This window comes from Phocoena sinus, chromosome 2 (genome assembly GCF_008692025.1).
Source record: "Phocoena sinus isolate mPhoSin1 chromosome 2, mPhoSin1.pri, whole genome shotgun sequence".
In the NCBI taxonomy this organism is placed as follows: Eukaryota; Metazoa; Chordata; class Mammalia; order Artiodactyla; family Phocoenidae; genus Phocoena; species Phocoena sinus.
The window spans coordinates 62,535,867-62,560,735 of NC_045764.1; the positions used below are offsets into that span (position 1 = coordinate 62,535,867).

Sequence of the window (24,869 nt, forward strand, 5' to 3'; positions counted from 1 at the left end):
GAGGTCAGGGGCCAACCCGCCAGTGGCCTATCCAGTACCCATCCCTTCTGCTCCCTCCTTGCTGGCAGAGCCAAGTGGGGGCATCTGCTCTAAGGGGTGGTGTGGGTCCCTCTCTGGCCCAAAGAGTAAAGAGAGCTTTGTTCAAGTCCACCGCCAGTGGTGGGCAAGAAGGGGCCCCGTGATGCAGTTCTGGACAGAAAGCAGAGGCTCTGTGGGGGCTTCTGGGAATGGATCCCTTGCTCGTAAAAAACTGTGCCGAGAAGGGACTTCTTGCTTCCTGCATCTGGACATGGCCCAGAGTGTTCTGAGACCCCAAGAACTGTACAGGACACCTCTCACCACTGGGAGCTGTAGTAGCCATCTTGCAAAAGCATGGAGGGACCTGTCTGAGGACCAGGACCTGCCCCAGACATATTGAATTTGAATCCCTGGGGGTGAGACCAGAACTCATGCATTTTCTGCAGACTCTCCAGGTGACTCTGGTGCACCCAGGACTGAGGACCACTGCTCTGAGCATACAGTGCTGGACCAAGACGTGCCCTGCTCAGCAGTGATTTCGAGCACTCCTCTCCCAGGTGACTGTGGTTGGCCCTGATCCATCATCAGTTCAGTCCTATGGGTGTGAAAGGGCTGCCATAATTATGGACCACAAACAGGGTGGCCTAAAGCAACAGAACTTTATGCTCTCACAGTTCTGGAGGTCAGAAGTCTGAAATCAAAGTGTCCGTAAGGCCAGGTTCCCCCTGCTGTTTCTAGGAAAGAGTCCCTCTTTGTCTCTTCAAGCTTCTGGTGGTTGCTGGCAATACTTGACTTTCCATGGCTTGTAGACACATCACTCTGATTTCTGCCTCCCTCTTCACATGCCTTCTCCCATGCGTGTCTGTGTATCTCCTTATCTCTCTTCTTATAAGAATACCAGCCATTGGATGTAAGGACCACCCTAAGTGGTCCAGTGTGACCTCATCTTACCTAATTAAGATCCCATTTCCAAATGATGTCACATTTGGAGGTTCTAGATGGACATGAGTTTTGGGGGACCCTATTCAACCTAGTACAGCTTCCTTCTGTACTTTCTTTTCTCCTGCCCTCACTCTTACTGCCCTGGGGTTATACGTCTTCCTAATAAAGCATCAGCATGCAAGCTTGCTTTCAGGTTTTCCTTTCTAGGGAAACTGGAGTAAGAAAACACCCATATTCCAGACAGCGAGAACATTCCAGAGGTCACCAGTCCCCGGGCAGTGAAGGGTGTGGACCCCAGATGTCCCAGGGACAGCCTGTCCCCGCTGCTTGGTGGCGCCTGACCCGGCCGCTGCTCGCTGTGCTGCCTCCGTTGCGCTCCTCGGACTTGGGTTCGCGTGTCTCACTTCATCCCAGTCCCGGGAGAGCAACGTTGGGTTTATGTCTTTATTTGATGAAAATGATCTGTTGCACAGCCATTGGTACCGTATTGGGGAAACAAAGCATACAAGCAAGAAGCTTACAGCCTCAGTGGTGAAAAATTTTTCATGTCAGAGACCGAGAACTCTTGCAGTCGTTTATGTCATCCCTTCTTCTCCAGACAGGGGATACCAAAAAGCTGCAATCAAGGATCTCTTCATCTTATTGATAAAGCCACTAGAGCCAAAATGTCTGTCAACGTCAACCGCAGCGTGTCAGACCAGTTCTATCGCTAGAAGATGCCTCGTCTGATTGCCAAAGTTGAGGGCAAAGGAAATGGAATCAAGACAGTTATAGTCAACATGGTTGACATAGCCGAAGCGCTTAATCAGCATCCAACGTATCCCACCAAATATTTAGGTTGTGAAGTGGGAGCACAGACCCAGTTTGATGTTAAGAATGACCGTTACATTGCCAGTGGATCTCATGAGGCGAATAAGCTGCAAGGCATGTTGGATGGATTCATTAAAAAATTTGTTCTCTGTCCTGAGTGTGAGAATCCCGAAATGGATGTGCATGTCAATCCAAAGAAGCAAACAATAGGTAATTCTTGTAAAGCCTGGGGCTATCGAGGTATGCTTGACACACATCATAAACTCTGCATGTTCATTCTCAAAATGCCACCTGAGAATAGTGACAATGGTTCAGGAAAGAAAGAAAAGGAAAAGAAAACTAGAAAGGGCAAAGACAAGGAAAATGGCTCCGTGTCCAGCAGTGAGACACCACCTCCACCACCACCCAATGAAATCTGTCCTCCTCCACATGCTGTGGAAGAAGAGGAAGATGATGACGGGGTGGGGGGGGAGGATACAACAGAGGAAGCTCAAAGGGGAAGAATGGATGAAATCAGTGACCACGCAGAAGTTTTAACCCTCAGTGATGATTTGGAAAGGACTGTTGAAGAGCGTGTCAATATCCTGTTTGATTTTGTTAAGAAAAAGAAAGAAGACGGTAGTATTGACCCATCTGACAAATTGTAGCTGAAGCAGAAAGACTGAATGTAAAAGCCATGGGCCCTCTTATTTTGACTGAAGTTCTTTTTTTTTAGTTCTTTTTAATAAGAAGATTAGAGAACAAATTAAGAAATACAGGCACCATTTCTTACGATTTTGTCACAACAACAAAAAAGCTCAATGGTACCTTCTTCATTGTTTGGAGTGTGTGGTAGCAATGCACCAAGCTCAGCTCATCTCCAAGATTCCACATATCTTGAAGGAGATGTATTATGCAGACCTTTTGGAGGAAGAAGTCATCATTAGCTGGTCAGAAAAGGCCTCTAAGAAATATGTCTCAAAAGAACTTGCCAAAGAGATTCGTGTCAAAGCGGAACCTTTTATAAAATGGTTGAAGGAAGCAGAGGAAGAATCTTGTGCTGGTGAAGATGAAGATGAGAATATTGAGGTGATGTATTCAAAGACTGCCAGTGTACTGAAAGTTGAAGCTGTAAAGTCTGACAACAAGGACGATGACATTGATATTGATGCCATTTAAAGGGGTGGGTGCAGCCCAGCTTAACAGTTTAATTCTGAGAATCTTTCTGCATCATCAGCCAGAAGTGCAACATGTACGTGCAAAAGCTAAAATGGCTTAACATCATGCTACACTTTCTACTAAAAATGTATTGCTGTGAGTGGTCTGTATTTAAACCCAACAAGACATCTAGGGAGTCCATACACATATCAGTGAGCAGATGCAGTGTGCTTATTTACAGCATGTCTCTTTTTGAAAGATTAGTGGTGGACACATTTGGATCACATTTATATAGTTATAAAAGTAAAGATTTCCTTTTGCTCGTTCTTCAGATTTTTGGCTCTGAATGACTTAAGTAGGCTGAAATAATTGGCTCCTTTAAAAAATGCTGCATCATTATTTAACCTGATAGGATTACTGGAGCCTGTTTGATATTGTCAGGTGCTGAGACTATAAAGAGGTCTCAGCAGAATGTGAACATAAACTTACTTATAAATACCTTACGCAGTCATTAAGAAATGTAGTACTTTTTTATTTTTTTTATTTTTTTTTAAATTTTTTGTGGTACACGGGCCTCTCACTGTTGTGGCCTCTCCTGTTGCAGAGCACAGGCTCCGGACGCGCAGGCTCAGCGGCCATGGCTCACGGGCCCAGCCGCTCCGCGGCATGTGGGATCCTCCCGGTCCGGGGCACGAACCTGCGTCCCCTGCATCGGCAGGCGGACTCTCAACCACTGCGCCACCAGGGAAGCCCAAGAAATGTAGTACTTTTAAGTCTTATTTCTAGTTCCTCAGATTGGCATGTGGTAATGTACATTCTTCCCATGCCAAGGTGGACTGATAATCAAATGACAGTGCAATACCTTTACCTTACTGAGAAGTTAAAATGACCTGAGTGTCCTATAAATAAAATTTTAAGAACAGGTTTTGAAACGTGAATTGTGTTTTTTTCATTTCTTCTATACTTGCCCCAAATTGTAGTCTTTGAAGTCATGTGCACTTGCACGTTGGATGAGCCAGGGGAATTATTACATTAACACATAAGCATTTTATTATGTGTATGTAGCTCTTGCTTTATACTGAGAGAAAACTGAAACTCTGGGGAGTGATTAAATAGTAAGCTCTACGATTTTATTTGGGGGAAGCAGGAAAAGGTACACTTAATCTCTAGCAAACACTGAGCATAATTTTTCAGCATTTACTCTTGATTCAAATTACAATTTCAAAATATTTAGACATACTGTATCTTTTGTTCAGTGTGGATTTTTCCCGATAAACTATGGTTCTTTGATGACTTTTGCATTTGGACACATAGCTTATGCTTTTCAGGTTTTCATTGCTATCTTGCCAAAATAAGTGTTAACTATGTCTCAAATTCCCCCCTCACACCCCCAAAATGTCTTATTTTTAAAAAAAGCTAAAAGCATACTTCTTTTTTTGTTGTTGCTTTTTTGGTTTTTGCGGTACGCGGGCCTCTCACCACTGCGGCCTCTCCCGTTGCGGAGCACAGGCTCCGGACGCGCAGGCCCAGTGGCCATGGCTCACGGGCCCAGCCGCTCCGCGGCACGTGGGATCCTCCCGGACCGGGGCACGAACCCGCGTCCCCTGCATCAGCAGGCGGACTCCCAACCACTGCGCCACCAGGGAAGCCCAAAGCATACTTCTAAGAGCCTATATTTTGTTTTAAGACTTAGCGTGTTTTTTATTTTCACATTGAATATTGTGAGATACCCAGGAAGTCTGTGATGATGGTAACGGAAAGCAGGTGCCTAGGGCCTGACCCGGCCCATCCTGGGCTTTAGATTTGGAAATAACTTCCTTGTGATGTGCTTGCCCAATCTGCTGATGTAAACTCCCTTGATAGACGGGCTTATGATTACATCTGAGAAATCATCTTGAAGATACAAATTTACACAAAAAGTACACTGTGGGAATCAAAATGCATGGAGTAAATTTTTGGGGGAGTATGGCTTAGAAGATTCACCTCTTTCTTTGTGATCCATCTCACAGATTACAATGAGACCTTAACAAATGTATGTAAGCTTTTTTCACATTGAAATTATATAAACATTTGGTATAATAAAAAATAAAAAGAATTTAAAGAAGATTTTTAAAAATATTACTCAAGTTATATATGTATATGCAACATGCACCAAATTGTAGAGCTACAATATTTCTCAATAGTGATGTCTTGGAATTTAATAAACTTGGTTTTGTTACTCCAGTGCAAAAAATCATTCCATGTATGATACCAAGTTTGTAACAACATCTACCACTGGTGCAAAAGAATGGAGCAGAGATAAGGAACAGGGTGGGCCCCTATGTCTGAGGAAGCCAAACTGCATTAATGTCACCATTCAGCAAAGACCCATGATACTGACAAGGAGAATTAACTATGTGCTAGGCATCCGTCAGTCCACCATCTGGGATTCTACATTCGAAGTTGAACAACAAATCTTACCTCTTGGCAGCTGATACAAGCCCTAACAGTGGCAGATGAAGCACAACTGTACAAGTAGTGCTAAATTTTAAAAGTCACAAGGAATGCAAAGATGACTTTGCAGGTCATCTCACATTCAAAGATAAGGCTATCTTCCACTAGAGTGGAAAGATGAGTCATCACAACACACAACTGGGGGATGCTGCCATATTATAACAGAGTGTGTAAGGGAGTCGCCAAAAATTCATGTCTTTTAAATATATTTGACCTATTTGTTTATTACTGTTTCTCCCCACTAGAATGATGACACTCCATGATGACAGGGATTTTTGTCTTTACTGTTCACTGCTATATCCCTAGCACCTAGTACAATGCCAAGCATACAGTATTTGTTAAGTGAATAAATTATGCCTATGTAGATATTCAGTAAATATTTGTACAAATTCATTATGTCAATGTAAATGATGTAATAACCTTCTCTTACATTTCCTTTCTTGTACAATTTCTCTGATTGGAAGCTAATAATTGTCTTGTTTCTTTATTCATTTTGTTTCTAAATACCAATTCAAACAAATTTTCAATCTACAGATATAAATGCTATAGAAGATGTGGAGAAAAGGGAACCCTCCTACACTGTTGGTGAGAATATAAACTGGTGCAGCCACCACGGAAAACAGTGTGGAGCTTCCTTAAAAAACTAAAAATAGAGTTACCATTATTATCCAGCAATTCCACTCCTGGGCATATATCCAGAAAAGACAAAAATTCTAATTTGAAAAGATACATGCACCCCAATGTTCATAGCAGCACTATTCACAATAACCAAGACATGGAAGCAATCTAAATGTCCATCAACAGATGAATGGATAAAGAAGAGGTGGTATGTACAATGGAATATTACTCGGCCATAAAAAGAATGAATTTTGCCACTTGCAGCAACATGAATAGACCTAGAGAATATCATACTAAGTGAAATAAGACAGAGAAAAACAAATATTATATGATATCACTTATATGTGGAATCTAAAAAATAATACAAATGAATTTATTCACAAAACAGAAACAGACTAACGGACATAGGAAACAAACTTATGGTTACCGAAGAGGGAGGGGAGGATAAATTAGGAGTATGAGATTAACATAAACACACTACCATATTTAAAACAGATAAGCAATAAGGATTTACTGTATAGCACAGGGAATTATACTCAATATCTTGTAATAACCTATAATGGAAAATAATCTGAAAATATGTGTGTGTGTATATATATATTTATTATATATATATTTATTATATATATATTTATTTATATATATATAACTGAATCACTTTGCCATACACCTGAAATTAACACAATACTGTAAACCAACTATACTTCAATTAAAAAAATGAACTTTCAAGCAAGGAGATTCTCATTTCTCCTTTATATATTTCTTCATTCTAAAAGTTTCCTACAATGTGTGTGTTTATGTATATTCAGAATAAAGAATGTATGCATTTTTATAAAATTAGAGCTTTTGGAAAACAAGGTTTAAAATGTTAATAAGTGCATATCTATCAATAATTATCTTAAATGTCAATGGACTAAGTGTTCCAATCAAAAGACATAGAGTGGCAGGTTGGATAATAAAACAAGAGCCTACAATATGCTGCCTACAAGAGACCCAGTTTAGGGCGAAGGAAACACATAGATTGAAAGTGAGGAGATGGAGAAAGATATTTCATGCAAATGGAAATGACAAGAAAGCAAGGTTAGCAATACTCACATATCAGACAAAACAGACTTTAAAACAAAGGCCGCTTAGCGACTTAAACATAAGACATGATACCATAAAACTCCTAGAAGAGAGCATAGGCAAAACATTCTCTGACATAAATTGTAGCAATATTTTCTTAGGTCAGTCTCCCAAGGCAATAGAAATAAAAACAAAAATAAACAAATGGGACCTAATCAAACTTATAAGCTTTTGCACAGCAAAGGAAACGATAAAAAAAAATCCCAAAAAGACAATCTATGGAATGGGAGAAAATATTTGCAAATGACGTGACTGACAAGGGCTTAATCTCCAAAATATACAAACAGCTAATATAACTCAACAACAAAAAAAACAAACCCAGTCGAAAAATGGGCAGAACACCTTGATAGACATTTCTCCAAAGAAGACATACAGATGGCCAGTAGACACATGAAAAGATGCTCAACATCACTAATTATTAGAGAAATGCAAATCAAAACTACAGTGAGGTACCTCACACCGGTCAGAATGGCCATCATTAAAAAGTCTACATATCCTCAAGTCCGTTCTCCAGTAGGTCTGCGCCTCTATTCCTGTCTTATCCCTAGGTTCTTCATGACATTTTTTTCCCTTAAATTCCATATATATGTGTTAGCATACGGTATTTGTCTTTTTCTTTCTGACTTACTTCACTCTGTATGACAGACTCTAGGTCTATCCATCTCATTACAAATAGCTCAATTTCATTTCTTTTTAAGGCTGAGTAATATTCCATTGTGTATATGTGCCACATCTTCTTTATCCATTCGTCCGATGATGGGCGCCCAGGTTCTTTCCATCTCCGGGCTATTGTAAATAGAGCTGCAATGAACATTTTGGTACATGACTCTTTTTGAATTTTGGTTTTCTCAGGGTATATGCCCAGTAGTGGGATTGCTGGGTCATATGGTAATTCTATTTGTAGTTTTTTAAGGAACCTCCATACTGTTCTCCATAGTGGCTGAACCAATTCACATTCCCACCAGCAGTGCAAGAGTGTCCCCTTTTCTCCACACCCTCTCCAGCATTTATTGTTTCTAGATTTTTTGATGACGGCCATTCTGACTGGTGTGAGATGATATCTCATTGTGGATATGGGGAGGGGGAAGGGTGAGTTTTGACAGGGCGAGAGAGAGTCATGGACATATACACACTAACAAACGTAGTAAGGTAGATAGCTAGGGGGAAGCAGCCGCAAGGCACAGGGATATTAGCTCGGGGCTTTGGGACAGCCTGGAGGGGTGGGATGGGGAGAGTGGGAGGGAGGGAGACGCAAGAGGGAAGACACATGGGAGCATATGTATATGTATAGCTGATTCACTTTGTTATAAAGCAGAAACTAACACACCATTGTAAAGCAATTATACTCCAATAAAGATGTTAAAAAAAAAAAAGTGAAAAGGGACAAAACCAAAAAAAATAAAAATAAAAAAAATAAAAAGTCTACAAATGAAAAATGCTGGAGAGGCTGTGGACAAAAGGGAACCCTCCTACACTGCTGGTGGGAATGTAAGTTGGTACAGCCACTATGGAAAACAGTATGGAGGTTCCTCAGAAAACTAAAAATAGAACTACCATATGATCCAGCAATCCCACTCCTGGGCATACCCCTGGACAAAACTCTAATTGAAAAAGATGCATGTACCCCTATGTTCATAGCAGCACTACTCACAACAGCCAAGACATGGAAACAACCTAAATGTCCATCGACAGCTGAATGGATAAAGAAGATGTATACACACACACACACACACACACACACACACACACACACACACACACACAACGGAATACTACTCAGCCATAAAAAAGAATGAAATTTTGCCATTTGCAGCAACATGGATGAACGTAGAGATTATTATACTAAGTGAAGTAAATCAGACAAATATCATATGATCACTTATACGTGGAATCTAAAATATGATACAAATGAACTTATTTACAAAACAGAAACAGACTCACAGATATAGAAAACAAACTCATGGTTACCAAAGAGGAAATATGAGGGGATAAATAAGGAGTTTGGGATTAGCAGATACAAACTACTGTATATAAAATAAACAATAAGGATTTACTGTACAGCACAGGGAATTATATTCAATATCTTATAATAACCTATAATGGAAAAGAATATGAAAAAGAATATGTATATATATGTGCAACTGAATCACTCTGCTGTATACCAGAAACTAACACAACCTTGTAAATCAACTATAATAAAAAATAAAATAAAATTAGAGTTTTATAGAGGACTCTATCAATTGATAATAGCATGCTTCAAATTTTCTTTTAGCTATTTTCTCAAATCTATCCCTCTGCACATGCTCTTTATTCTATCCGGAAAACCCACACCCATCTCTCTATAAATCTAACCTGTCTTCAACCCAATCTCCCCAATGAAGAATCCTTTATAACACCGATTAATCTCAATCCTTTAATCCACTTTGACTCCCAACAAAACCCTAAACCCCTTTAGGGCAGGAAATATTCATTATGTTTTTATATTTCCCACTGTTATAGAACATTCAATAAATGCTTAATTTGTTGAACCTGATGAATTTCAATGAGACTGAAGAACCTTGATGATACAAAGTTAATGTAAAGCTACAAAGATAAATATATCTACATATTAAACTATATACATAAAACCTACCAACAGTGTCTGTCCTTGGGAAATGAAGAAATGACCCGATATAACTATGGTGAGAACAAGATGCCCAGATTCTTCACTGGAGTCAAAAACCTTGAAAAAGAGAGAAATGTGTATAAGACATTTCTGTAATACTAATAAACTTATAACCAAACTATTTTCTCACACTGATCTTCCCACTCTGAATGTTCCCTTTCCCTCATTTAATCTGTAATCATTCCCCTATAGTTTCAAGTTTTCCTCATATAAGGGTTAACAGCCAGGCTTTTATAAAATATAACTAAAACCAATATTTTGAAACAATAGTAAATGAAGAATCAAGAGACATGGGGCCTGAGCCAACCACTTTTGAATTACATTTTAATAAATCATGAATTATCTGTGAGCCTCAGTTTCCTTTCTGTAAAATGGGGATAATGCTTTACAGGTTGTTGTCAGACTACAGAGTCAGTTTCTTTGCCACATAATCCATTTTTCACAACCCCTCAAAACTTGGTGTTTCCTTTGGATGAGCTTTAATTTGTAATGTCACTCTTAAAAATAGGGTGCCCCAAACTGACCATAATATTCTTGGTATGATCTAATTATCTCCATTACTTGCAGTAATGAAGCCTACAATTACATTTATCTTTTGAGGGGGTAGTCCCATTGAAGAGTGATCTTACATCAATAAAGTTCCCTGAAATTTCATCACCTATGTTGGTAAATGATACTTTTACTTTCTGCATCTGAACCTAAACATAAGACCTTGCACTTACCCTCATTATATTTTACCTTGTTAGATTTGGTCTACGGTTGTGGTGGGGAGTTGAGGCAATTAAAGCAAAATGTCATGGAGGTCATGACTCATAGATACTTAAGAATGGGATTTGGGTCTTAAGTGACTACACTGTATAGGTGTCTTTAATATCATTGATAAACACTGTAAAGGTAAACATCCTTGTACAAATAGGATGAAATTGTAGATTTACCTTAATTCTCAAAGCTCAAAATAATTAACACATACCTAACTCAAGTATACTGTTATAAGGTTACTGCAATTCTATTGAGAAATAATGTTCTATCTTATAGTTCCATATGCGGGGTTTGAAGCTTCACTGCTATATTTAAACTCAAGATTTCCTACTGAGTTTTCTCTAATTCACTTTAAATTCCAAACTTAAAAATCGAATAACATTTTAGATGTCAAGGTGGGTATGATAAACCCTGCATTATTTCTTTCAGTAGTTGTTATTCATCCTCTTTCCCAATATTAGGAATTCAGTTATTTGTACAACACTCTTCCCATTATAGTTTAGATAGATTATCGTGTATGTTTCATGACCACTTAAAACCTCAAGAATAGCTAAGAATGAAGCATAACTATAGAAACTGGAGTCTGTTAAGCAAATTCTTTGGGAGGCAATACTCTAACATAACAGTTTAACGATATTTTTTTAGAAATATAACATATATCTCCAAAAGTGTCCAACAAATGAACAGTTCAATGAGTGATGACAAAGTAAACACACAATCACCACTCAGATAAAAAAACAGAAGCCTTCCAGAAGGTACCCTAGTGCTATCTCCCAATCACTATCTGCTCCCTCCTCCCTCTAATATCCATCCTGACTTCTAACACCATAGTTTAGTTTTATTTATATGAATGGAATCATACAGAATTCTTTTATGTCTGGCTTCATCAATGTTGTTGCATATACCTCAGTTCATTCGTTATCATTACTGTAGAATACCATTCTATGATTATACCACAATTTATTTTTTCATTCTTTTGTTGATGAATCTTGTTTTCCAGTTTAAATCTACTGCAAATAATGCTGTTATGAACATTCTTATATGTCTCTTGTTGGGTAGAAACACTCATTATAGAGATGCCAATTCTTTCCAAATAATTTTATTGTTTTTTCTCCCCTGCCCTCCAAACTTTTACATCTCATTTTTTTTTTGGCCGCACTGTGCGCACGGCATGTGGGATCTTAGCTCCTCGAGCAGTTGGAAGTGCAGAGTCTTAGCCAATGGACCACCAGGGAAGTCCCCAAACTTTTACATCTAATTGACCACTCAACATCTCTACTTAAAGGTCTAATAGTCATCTCAAAATTAACAGCCCCTAACTTGAAGTCCAAACCTTCCCATTCATTCATTCATTGAACATTTACAAAGTGTCACGCAAGTGGCATCTGTGGCCTGTCACCAGGTGTAGGAAGTCCAAACACTTCTGCTCACTACATCTTGGTACTGGAGTCACCATGGAAAACAACACAGTCAAGCAGTGGAGGGAACAGCACTTGACTCACACAGAAGAAACAGAGCAAGATCAGTATCAGTACTGGGGGTTGGTTCCCCCATGGCCAGCGGGGGGGAACCTAGGCAGCCATGCAGGGCAGCCGGCCTGCACTCAGCCCTCATGGCTACAGCACAATGACTCCTCCTTCTCCCCCCAGGGGACAGATACAACAGTGGGGCTGGCCAGGTGCCATATGATGCTTAAGCAGAACACAGGAGCACAGGCTGTGAGGACTCTATTTCTTGCTAAGTAAGTGTTCCAGGCCCAAGGTCCATTCTTACAGCTGAGAGAGGGGATTGCAAGACTGCATGCCCAAGATTGTCTTTCACAACACAAAGCACCTACCATGGACCAGGCTGTTGTAGGCTTTTGACTCCCACAGTTTTCCCATCTCAGAATATAATTCTATCTTTCCATTTCATTAGGCCAAACTGTGGAATCATTCTTGAATCCTCTACCTTTTGCATACACATACCCATCAGCAAATCCTTCAAAATATGCAGGATCTAACCACTTCTCCCAGGTCTGGTCTGAGTTGGCATCATCTCTAGTGGGATTATTATAATAACCTCCTAAATGGCTTTCTAGCTTCTGTTCTTGCTCCCCTTTTCCAACAAATTTTATTCTCAATACAGTAACCAGAGTGATCCTTTTAAAACCTAAGTCACGTCATGTCATTTCCAGTTCAAAGCCCTAGAGCAGCTTTCCATCTCATTCAGAGACTCATGCAAGGTGTTCCACAATCCATTGCCTCTCTGCTCTCATCGCCCCTTTTGGCCATTCTGCTCCAGCCGCACTGGCCTCTGCTGCTCTTTGAACCTACAAGGCACATTCATGATTGTAAAACTCAGGGCTTCTCTATCTGGAATTGTCTTCTCCTAGATCTACATGACTCACTCCTTGATCTTTTTCAGGTCTTTGCTTAAATGTCATATGCTTAAATGTCACCTTTCCTGACCATCCTAATGAAAACTGCCACCAGCTCCCTGCCCCATTACCCAAACCAGATAGTTCCTGTTCCCTTTTCCAATTTTGTTTCTTTATATTTACTTGTTTATCTGTCTATGTATCTTCTTTAAAAGAAGATTGATGTAAGGGATTAAAAACAACACTCAATGAATCCAAAGGAAGCAAGAATAAGAATATAAAGGGAAGAACAGGTGGGACAAACACAAGACAAATAGGAAGATTACAGACATACACCTAACCCTTTCAATGGTCACATTAAATGTAAATGACCTTAATCAGGATTAATTTTGCTTCTCAGCTACCCATTTTCTCTTCATTATTTTTCAGTGAGAATACATGAAAAATTACTAAGAATCCTTTTCTCTTTCCTTATTTATTCTTTACATACTTCCCACTCTTTTTTTCGCCCTCTAAAGAGATTTTTAAAAATAAATTTATTTTATTTAAAAATTTATTTTATTTAAATAAATTTTTTAATTTTATTTTTTTTAAATGTAAATGGCCTAAACATCCCAATGAAAGGCAATCTGACAACAGGATGAGACGACAAGGCACAACTATATATAAACATACAAATATGAAGAGGTGAAAACAAAAGGGTGAGAAAAATATATACCATGCTAATACTAGTCAAAGAAAGCTGGAATAGCTATTAATTTTAGGCAAGACTACCAAAAGGTATAAAGAAGGTCATTTCATAATGACAAGGCGTTAATCAAGAGACGTAATTATCCTAAACATTCACGCCCCCAATAAGAGCTGAAAAATACATGAAGCAGGCAAGGTTCTGCCTACCCAAGGCCGCTGCTGTGCAGAGACCCCGGGGGAAGCCACCGTCACCATGTCTGACCAGGAGGCAAAACCTTCAACTGAGGATTTGGGGGATAAGAAGGAAGGAGAATATATTAAACTCAAAGTCACAGGACAGGAGAGCAATGAGATTTACTTCAAAGTGAAAACGACAACACATCTCAAGAAACTCAAAGAATCATACTGTCAAAGACACGAAGTTCCCATGAATTCACTCAGGTTTCTCTTTGAAATTCTCAGAGAATTACTGATAATCATACTCCAAAAGAACTGGTTATGGGGCAGAAACTAACACACCATTGTAAAGCAATTATACCCCAATAAAGATGTTAAAAAATAAAAAAGAAAAAAAAAAAGAACTGGGAATAGAGGGAGAAGATGTGATTGAAGTTTATCAGGAACAAACAGGGGGTCATTCAACAGTTTAGATATTCTTTTTATTTTTTTTAATTTTCCCTAATCCTTTATTTTTAAAAATAGTTCTTTTGTAACATGATGTTCAAAACAGAATTGAAAACTGGCATCTCTTTAAAACATCTGGTAATTTGCATTCTAGTGTCTATTATTCATTATTGTTTGTTTCACCGTGCTGAGTTTTGGTGATCAAACCTCAGCCCCCTTCATATTGCCACCTCCTTTTTAAAAATTACATATGTGCACAGAGAGGCCGCCTTCCAGGACTGTCCACTTTCAGGCTTGTGATAAGATCGACTAATGCAAGTAATCATAATGACTTTCCAGCTGGCCTTGAAGTTTTAGCATGTGACTGCTTCACTCTTGGGACTATGACTTTCAGTGGGAGATGGAAGTTTTTCAGAGAACTGAACTGTGGAAAAATGACCTTTCCTTAACTTGAAGCTACTTTTAAAATCTGAGGGTCTGGACCAAAAGAAGAGGAATATCAGATTGGAGTCAAGATGACAAAGGTGGTGAGAATAAATGACTAGCTCCAAAGATGGCTGCACTGAAGAGAAAGCATTTTAAGATGAAGGACAAACCTTGTCAGAAGATCCCAGAAAAGTTCTAATTTTCCTTAGCAGTTAACGTTATTCATGCAGAAGTGTATACAACAGAACACTGCTCCTTTTGACTTTATTTGTACTTTTTGGCCTGGGATATAGGTTTTAAATGGACATCGTCAGTACCAGCTTCATTAAAATAAACAAAATATTTGTAAAAACCATAAAAAATACATGAAGCAATAACTGATAGCACTGTAAGGAAAAACAGACAAATCCACAATTATAGTCAGATTTCAACACCCCTCCCTCAATAATTGATAAACACAGAAAATCAGCAAGCATATAGTAGACGTGAACAACACTATCAACCAACATGACCTGACTGACATTTATACAACAGTCCACTCAATATCAGCAAAATATATATTCTTCTCAAGTGTACACAGAGCACTTACTGAGAGAGACCAAATTCTGGGCCATAAGACAAGTGTTAGTAAATTTTAAAGTATGTTCTCTGAGCACAAATTAAATTAGAAATCAATAACAGAAGTATCTCTGAAAAAGTCTCCAAACATTTTGAAACTAAATCATGTACTTCTCAACAACCCATGGGTAAATAAGAAATTAAGAGACAAATCAGGAAGTACTTTGAACTGAATGTAATTCACCATGTCAACAAACTAAAAGAGAAAAATCATAGGATCACCTCACTAGATGAAAGAATATATAGAAGACATTTGACAAAATTCAACATCCATTCATGAGTGAAAAAAAAAAATCAGCAAACCAGGAATTGAAGGAACTTCAAGCTGATGAAGGGCATCTATGAAAAAACTATAGTTAACATCATATTTAATAGTGAAAGACTGAAAGCTTTCTAAGATAAGGAATAAGACAAGAATATCACCACTTCTATTCCACACTGTACTGGAGGTTCTAAACACTATAATTAGGCAAGAAAAAGAAGTAAAAAGCCTTTCCTTTCCAGACTGGAAAGGTAGAAGAAAAACTGTCTTAATTCACAGACAACACAATCATTTATATAGAAAATCCAATTTATTTCCCTAGAACTAATAAATGAATTTTAGAAAGATTGCAGGATACAAGATCAATAAATGAAAACTAAATTTATACAAACTAGTAAAGAACAACTGGAATTTGGAATTTTAGAAACATCAAAATTTATAATAGCATGAAAAATATGAAATATTTAGAGATAAATATGACAAAAGAAGTGAAAGATCTGCACACTGAAAACTGACAGAAATTTAATACATAGTAAATATATGGAGTTATACTTTGTTCATGGATAGAAGATTTAATATTGTTAAGATGCTGAGGTAGGCAGAATAATAATCCCCACCCAAAGGTTCCTGTCCTTATCCCTGGAACATATGAATATCTTATCTTACATGGCAAAGGGGACTTTGCAGATGTGATTAAGTTAAGGATCTTGAGACTAGGAGAGCTGGATTATCTAGATGGTTCCAATGGAATCCAAAGGGTCCCTACAGGGGAAAGAAGGAGGCAGAAGAGTCAGAGTCAGAGAAGGAAATGTGACTGCTGGCTTTGAAGATGGAAGGGTGGTACAAGGCAAGGAATTCAGGCAGCCTCTAGAAGCTGGAACAGGCAAGAAACGGATTCTCCCCTAAAGCCTCCAGAAGGAATGCAGCCCTGCTGACACCTTCATTTTAGCCTCAGAAGACCTATTTTAGACTTCTGACCTCCAGAACTGTGTGCAAAGCGTAAACAAACTAAGTTTGGGTTTTCGTAAACCACTAAGTTTGTGGCAATTTGTTACAGCAGTAATAATCAAAAATTCTAAATTCTTTTGTAGAAATTAACAAGCTGATTCTAAAATTCATGTGGAAATTCATGAAAAGAGACCCTATACTGAGCATTTAAGTCATTTAACATTAACAAAGTACTCACTACGTACTGATCTCTCTTCTAAATGTTAGGGAAAGAAAAAAAAACATAGAAGGGAATGTCCCTAACCATGAGCTTCACTGATTCATTTGCTCATTCAACAAATATTTACTGAGCACCTAACAGATGCCAAGCATTTTCTTAGATGGGACACATCACTGAACAAAACATTAGCTGCTCTCATGGAGCTAATGTGGGATGGGATGCAGGGCAAGGGTACAGAAAACAGTAAACAATAAATATAATTAGTGGCACACTAAGGGTGAAATGGTGGGAGCAGTCAACCCTGGTACAGGCAATGCTTTGTTGAGAATTTATAAACAATAGTCAAACTGACTAAAAAGCAGCTGCTTTTTATTACTACCAGGAGCTGGCAACTCTAATCAATGTCACTGATGAAATACCCCTCCCTGAAAAAAATCTTTTGTTGATCTAAGTTCTAAACAATTGCTACAGTTACTGCTGAGTTTAAATAATACACATGTAAGTTTCAAATTATCAGATTTTTATTTATTCTTTAATAAACGTTGTTTTCTACATAGACATTCATTTGGAAAACTCCCAGTTATAAAGCTGGCCCACATACACGCAGACTTAACCACATACGTCTGTTTCAAGAGAAGCTCATAAGGCTTTGACATACTTCAAGCTTGCCTAATGCAAAGTTGTTGTCTCAAACCCTTTCTTGGGATGCACTTCACTTCAACCCTGTGGTATGACACTCTTCTGCATTTAAACCATAGATTCAAAATAAACAATGATAGCACAGGGACTGTAAATACCAAGAAACAGAACGCGAATTACAATGCTGTCATTTTATGGGACCTTCTTTTCGGCATTTATATTTGTGCTTAAAATTTTAAAACAACGAAAGTGCAAGCAACGGGATGGAACATTTTTGTTTGGCAAATGCAAATTTTAGTTCACACTCAAAATATGTTACTAAATTTGAATAATACCTTTAATATTAAAATATTATTCTTTTAAACTGTTAAATGTTTCCAAACTAAATAGCAAAAAAGAGAATAAAACATATCAGCAATTTTATCATTAGTTGCCTAGATTGTGTATTTGGAGATTTTCAGTACTATTTTTTAAAATCACTTATTAAAGAGAAATCAATTACATAAAATATCAGCCTCTAACCAAAGAAGCAAAGTTCAGACATTTACCTAGATATAAAAGACTGGCTAAACATTTGTACTTTTTTTCCTGCCTTATACTATAGCGTGCATTTCCTTTTTCTTATTTATCTTACTGCCATACTTATAATAATGAATCTCAATAAATTTCACTGTCTGCATAATAAATAATTTCATTTATGAAATTTTTATGAAAATAATTTCATCATTTAGGGGAGGAAAGTGTTAAAAATTATCCATTTTGGGTTTCATATGTTCTAGGCACATTACTGAACATAATAAGTAAATTATCTAGTATATAAGAAAGCGCTAGGAGCTAGGGAAAAAACAAAGCAGGGTAAGGGGAATGGGAGTGTAAAGACAGGGCATGAATGTTAAAATATAATAGGGTGGTCAGCATGGGCGTCACTGAGGTGAGGCTTGAGCAAAGACTTGATGGCATGGGAAGGTTACTAGGTATCGCATGGGAAGGATACCAGGTATCTGGGAATTCCACAGTTACTATTTTTCATATATTTGTTGCAATATTTCATCTAAAAGATCTTTATGGTATGCTCAGTTTGAAAATGTCTAATTTAAGACTTCCAAGAGGTTCAAGAAAAAATGTAATTTGATTGCATCCCTGCAGTCTTCCCTTCCTAAATCCAATCCAAATACCAATTACCTTTCCTTGAGCAGTTATTAAAATCAGCATCCAAGTGGGCCAGAAGGGTGGGTTGAGTCTCAGGATCCAGATGAAAAGAGCTGAGTTTTCCCCCTGGATGAGAATGGAGGCCCTAGCCTAAGCAAGTAGCCCTAGGGCAAAGGCAGGAATGCCCCAGTTCTTGGGAGAGAGCCTAACCCTTAGAAATTGGCCATCCCCCCAACCCCAAGAAGACCAGCCTGTGTATTCTGAAATTCCTACTGGTCTCCCAGCCTCTAAGGAGTCATACTGGAGCTGGGAAACTTACTTAGCTGAGTCCTTTCTACTCTTCTACAGAAGACCTAGAAGGCTGAGACTCATGCACCTCCCAACACTTAACACTTAAGGTATGTTGGACTTGAGCCCCAAAAGTAAGAAGACGCATAAGTTAGATAAAGGAAAACGACAACATACCAAATAGGCTAAAGCAATAAAGAACAAACAGAAAACCCAGAACAGGTGGCTCCTAGCAGAACAAAGCTGCCAGAGGAGATCAACATCAGCTTGAGCCAAAAAATAATAATTGTTATTATTTTAGTTCTTTTTAAATATTTATTTATTTTCCTTATTTTTTTTTGGCTGCGTCGGGTCTTAGTTGCAGCACACGGGATCTCTGTTGAGGCACGTGGGATCTTTCTCGTTATGGTGTGGTCTGTAGGTGTTTCTCTCTAGTTGCGGCACACGGGATCTCTGTTGAGGCACGTGGGATCTTTCTCGTTATGGTGTGGTCTGTAGGTGTTTCTCTCCAGTTGCGGTGCGCCAGCTTCTCTCCAGTTGTGGCATGCGAGTTTTCTCTCTCTAGTTGTGGCGCACAGGCTCCAGGACATGTGGGCTCTGTAGTTTGTGGCACGCGGGCTCTCTCGTTGAGGCACGCGAGCTAAGTAGTTGTGGCACGTGGGCTTAGTTGCCTCGCGGCATGTGGGATCTTAGCTCCCCAACCAGGGATGGAACCTGCGTCCCCTGTGTTGGAAGGCAGATTCTTTACCACTGGACCACCAAGGAAGTCCCAATAATAATTATTATTAAGAACACTTAAGGAGACTTGGAGCTAAAAACATATAAAAATTCAATAGCTTAACTGAAGAACTGGAGACCAAATTAATGGTCTGAAAGATCATGTAGGAGAAATATTCAGAAACACAGAGCATAACTACAAAGTAGAAATCATGTGTACAAGATAATGTGGAGCAAAGACTCAGCCCCAGGAGAACGAATGTTAACAGGAGCTAAAGTGGAAGGGGAGAAACAGAGCAAAGGCAATGATTAAACAGATAGCAGAACAACTATTCCACAACTGCAGAGATATGAGACAGAAGATGGAAAGGTTCGAGTTCCAGGCTTTGATGGGGGGAGGGGGTAATCAACAACTAGAGACACCCTGATAAAATTTCTAAATTTAAAGAATAAAGATCTTAAAAGTCTTAAAAAAAAGTCACTCTCCAACACCAGAAGATTCTGGAGAACAAACTCATATTTTTTTTTTTAGTAAATGAAGGCAAAGAATCAAGCATTTATCTTACCTCTCCTATACAAACTGACCTCCAGGTAAACTCTAGTGGATATGAGGAAATATTTCTTTACTTTTGTAAAGAATATAAAATATTTTATATTCCAGATAATAAGTTAAGAAAAATGATAAAATTAGAATATCAACATTTTTGCAACTCCTAATTAATTAATGGCTCTAGGCATTGTGCTTCAATAGCGGCAACTCCCCGGAGAGATAAGTAGGCATTACACACTTCCAATGGGAAGAAGACTAAACCACCTACTAAGCAGTCTGGCCAAAAAACCCCAAAAACAAAAACAAAAAACTCAACCTGAACTTGATCAAGGCTGTAGATTCAGTTATCAATTCACAAGAAATACAGAGGACAAAGGATCACCACAGAGATGCAGTCAGCAAAATCATACTGTAAGAAATTCTTCAGAACTCGGTTTCTTCAGCGAATAAACTGCAAGGAAGGAAGAGAGGTGGATCACATAGAAGAAACCTTAAAGAATAAAAGAAATACTAATCAATCATCCACGTATGGTCCTGTTTAAAAGAATTATGAAACTTATGAGACTATTAGAAATTTGAGCACTGACTATTTAATGATATTAAGGAACCATTATATTTTTAGGGTGAAAATGATGTTACGATTGTTTTTTTAAGTTCTTATCTTTTAGAGATACCAACTGAAATAGCTGATGAAATGGTATGATGGCTGTGATTTGCTTCAAAATAACATGACAGGGGCTTCCCTGGTGGCGCAGTGGTTGAGAGTCCACCTGCCGATGCAGGGGACACGGGTTCATGCCCCGGTCCAGGAAGATCCCACATGCCGCGGAGCGGCTGGGCCTGTGAGCCATGGCCGCTGAGCCTGCGCGTCCAGAGCTTGTGCTCCGCGACGGGAGAGGCCACAACAGTGAGAGGCCCGCATACCGCAAAAAAAAAAATACATAAATAACATGATGGACATGGACAGGGTAGCAACGAAGCCAGACTGGCCATGAGTTGGTAATTGTTGAAGCTGCTGATATGTATATGTGGGTTTACCGTATGTTCCGTCTACCTTTATTATATAGAAATTCAAGCACAATCAAAAAGTTTTACATAAGGCTTTTCTGTTGACTAAGTAGAAGGGTAAAAAAAGCATTCAGCTTACTACAAAGGATGCTACAATGAAATATCCTAACTCTTCTGAGAAATTCCGAACATCATAATGCCTAATATAATCCAAGAAGCTGAGAAAAAAATTACCTATTTCTGGCTCTTGGGAAATATATTTAATGGGTGATAATTTAGTATTTTACTGGAATGTTCACAGCACAATATAAAAAACTCAAAAAAGTTATTTTTAAAGACAAAGTCTTCAAAGAAAAAGATTATTTTAAGGTGTCAGAACATATACCACGTTCATATCTTCTTTCTAGTTGCTAACCTAAATGTTGCTTAAGATTTAAGTCATCAAAACAGTATTATGGTACTGGCAAAAGAATAGACACATAAACCAATGGAACAGAATAGAGAACCCAGAAATAAACCCATGTATATACAAATCAACTAATATTTGACAAGGGAGCCAAGAATATTCAATGGAGAAGAGACAGTCTCTTCAATAAATGGTACTGGGAAAATTGGATATTCACATGCAAAAGAATGAAACTAGATCCCTATCTTACATCACTCACAAATTTAACTCAAAATGAATTAAAGACTTAAATGTAAGACCTGATACCATAAAACTTCTAGAAGAAAACAAAGGGAAAAAGCTCCCTGACAATGGTCTCAGCAATGATTTTTTTTTTTGGATATAACACCTAAAGCACAAGCAACAAAAGCAAAAATAAACAAGCAGACTACATCAAACCAACAAGCTGGGCTTCCCTGGTGGCGCAGTGGTTGAGAGTCCGCCTGCCGATGCAGGGGACACAGGTTCGTGCGCCAGTCCGGGAAGATCCCACATGCCGCGGAGCGGCTGGGCCCGTGAGCCATGGCCGCTGAGCCTGAGCGTCCGGAGCCTGTGCTCCGCAACGGGAGAGGCCACAACAGTGAGAGGTCCATTTACCGCAAAAAAAAAAAAAAAAAAAAAAAAAAAAAAAAACCAACAAGCTTCTGCACATCAAAGGAAATGTTCAACAAAATGAAAAGCTATGGAGTGGATAAAAATATTTGCAAACCACCTATCTTATATGGGGTTAATATTCAAAAAATATAAGGAACTCATACAAATCAACAGCAAAAACCAAATAATCCAATTTAAAAATGGGCAAAGGACCTAAAAAGACATATTTCTTCTTTTTTTTTGCGGTACGTGGGCCTCTCACTGCTGTGGCCTCTCCTGCTGCGGAGCACAGGCTCCGGACACGCAGGCTCATCGGCCATGGCTCACGGGCCCAGCCGCTCCACGGCATGTGGGATCCTCCCGGACCGGGGCACGAACCCTCGCCCCCCGCATCAGCAGGTGGACTCCCAACCACCGCGCCACCAGGGAAGCCCAAAAAGACATATTTCTAAAGAACATGTTCAAATGGCCAAGAGGTACATGAAATGGTGCTCAACATCACTAATCATCAGAGAAATACAAATCTAAACCACAATGAGATATTGTCTCACATTTGTCAGAATGGCTATTATCAAAAAGACAAGAGGTAACAAGTGCTGGTAAGGATGTAAAGAAAAGGGAACCCTTGTGCACTGCTGGTGGAATGTAAACTGGTACAGCCACTACGGAAAACCGTATTGAGTTTCCTAAAAAAGAGTTAAAAGTAGAACTACCATATGGCCCAGCAATTCCACTTCTGGGTATATACATCATAAGGAAATAAAATCACTATTTCAAAGAGATACCTGTACCCCCATGTTCACCGCAGCATTATTTACAATAGCCAAGACAGGGAAATAATCTAAGTGTCCATCAACAGATGAATGGATAAAGAAAATATGGTATGTATACACACACACACACACACACACACAATGGAATATTATTGGGCCATTAAAAAAAAAAAAAGGAAATCTTGCCATTTGTGACAACATGAATGAACCCTGAGGGCATTATACTAAGTGAAATAAGTCAGAGAAAAACAAATACTGGATGATCTCACTCATATGTGGAATTAAAGAAAAATCAAATTCATAGCAACAGGACAGATTGGTGGAAAACAGAGGCGGGGTGGGCAAAATGGGTGGAGGTGGTCAAAAGGTACAAACTTCCAGTTATAATGATAAACAAGCTCTGGAGATGTAATGTACAACATCATGACTATAGCTAACAATATTGTATTGTATATTTGAAAGTTGCTGACAGTAGATTTTAAAAGTTATCACAAGGGGAAAAAATTTGTAACTATGTGAGGTGACGGATGGTTAACTAAACTTATTGTGGCATTTTGCAATATATACATTTATCAAATCATTATGTTGTACGTTTTAAACTTATACAATGTCAAATATTAATTATACCTCAATAAAACTGGGGAAAGATTTACATCAACCTGAGCTCTGGCTATTGTAGTATTTTGCCATCAACACAGTAGCACACACTGAGATACAGAGCCTGCCTATCACAAGCTTATACAGGCACAGCTTATACACTGGTTAAATGGTCAGAGAGCCTTCTATTTTATATTCATGTATTTGTGCAAGACTGTATGTACTATAGGACTAATCTAAAATTAATTAGGAAAAAGGTTAAAAGAAATACATGAAAATATAGAAAAGTATTTCAAATGTATTTACCTTAAAGTAACTTATACCTACATGAAAGGCTAAAATAGTGTTACTTGTCAGATATGACAAATTATGTACTTGAATTTTTTCCTGCTTTTAAGACACCTCAGAAAGTGTCAGCGCTCTATATATTGGCCCAAATTGCTGACTTATTCATCATAAAATATGAAAAATGTGCAAAATTGTTAAGTAGGCTATTAGCTGCCTCCTCACTTACTCCTGGTAGCTAAAGAGCTTCATAAATTATTTCGACGAACTTGTAGGACATATTATGCTAATATAAGTGGCCCTGCTACATACCCACTACCAAACTGTAAAATTCAGTATTTTGCTTTTGATGTTTCACAGAAATGCAAAGTGTTAACAGTAACAATAATAATAAACACAATTATAAGAGCATAACACCCAAAGCGAAAAAAAAAAGTAATTATATATACCTGGGGAATCTGTTCTTTCTTTAGAATCTAAAAATATCATCTCATGCATCAGAGCATGAGATGTGATTCCTCTTCTTTTACCACATATATCCAAATAAGATTAATAATCGTGAAATTATCTAATCCTTTTAAACCTAGCTATTGGAGTTAACTTGATCACCTTGATTAGTAGCCATAAGCAAAATATATTTACTCAAAATACCTCCCATACAACAAAGGAATAAGTTCTTTATGCCCTGATTACCAATCAAGGCCCCTCTGGTTATTGTTCTTTCTATAAAACACAGTCCTAAGACATTTCTCCAATACGTTTAAAAATCTCCCAAACTAATAAATCCTATGAAAATCACCAAGTATACCAGAAAGTGGTACCTCCCATTGGCACACCTACCCTAGGTCACTGCAACTCTTACACCTGCCACCTGCCTTGCTACCTTCACAGTCACTCTCTTCTATTTATTCACAAACAAGGTTCACTTACACCCGTAACAGTTCCAATATCCAAACTGTATTTCTAAATCTGAGTTCAAGAAACACTCTAATTTATTTCTTGGATGGCATGCTGTCATTTTTTAGGTGAAAAGCACCCTAAATTCCAAATGAGCAGGTACTTGAGCTTAATTGGCTAGATCTTCCAATGGTGAGGCCTTAATCATCTCTA

The 24,869-nt window shown here is 38.4% G+C and overlaps 2 protein-coding genes and 1 pseudogene across 3 annotated transcripts in view; 2 read left to right on the top strand and 1 right to left on the bottom strand.

The window, feature by feature from the left end:
- The window catches only part of REC114 (REC114 meiotic recombination protein), a 99,207-nt gene that overhangs the window by 59,837 nt on the left and 14,501 nt on the right, over nt 1–24,869 (bottom strand). For both annotated transcript variants that reach the window (XM_032621883.1, XM_032621884.1), the window contains exon 2: nt 9,776–9,865. In XM_032621883.1, the coding sequence (XP_032477774.1) occupies nt 9,776–9,865 (90 nt within the window). The remainder of the gene's footprint in view (nt 1–9,775; nt 9,866–24,869) is intronic.
- On the top strand, nt 1,626–3,123 carry LOC116748697 (annotated as a pseudogene).
- Nucleotides 13,870–14,266, top strand: LOC116748700 (small ubiquitin-related modifier 1-like). Its single transcript, XM_032621886.1, has 2 exons — nt 13,870–14,032; nt 14,196–14,266. Exons 1-2 carry the CDS (start codon nt 13,870–13,872, stop codon nt 14,264–14,266), a joined length of 234 nt encoding a protein of 77 aa, XP_032477777.1.

Coding starts and splice junctions, on each gene's coding strand:
- LOC116748700 (XM_032621886.1), top strand. CDS start 13,870: ATGTCTGACCAGGAGGCAAAACCTTCAACTGAGGATTTGGGGGATAAG. Junction 14,033..14,195: donor AGAATCATACTGTCAAAGAC/ACGAAGTTCCCA, acceptor AAAAAAAAAAAG/AACTGGGAATAGAGGGAGAA.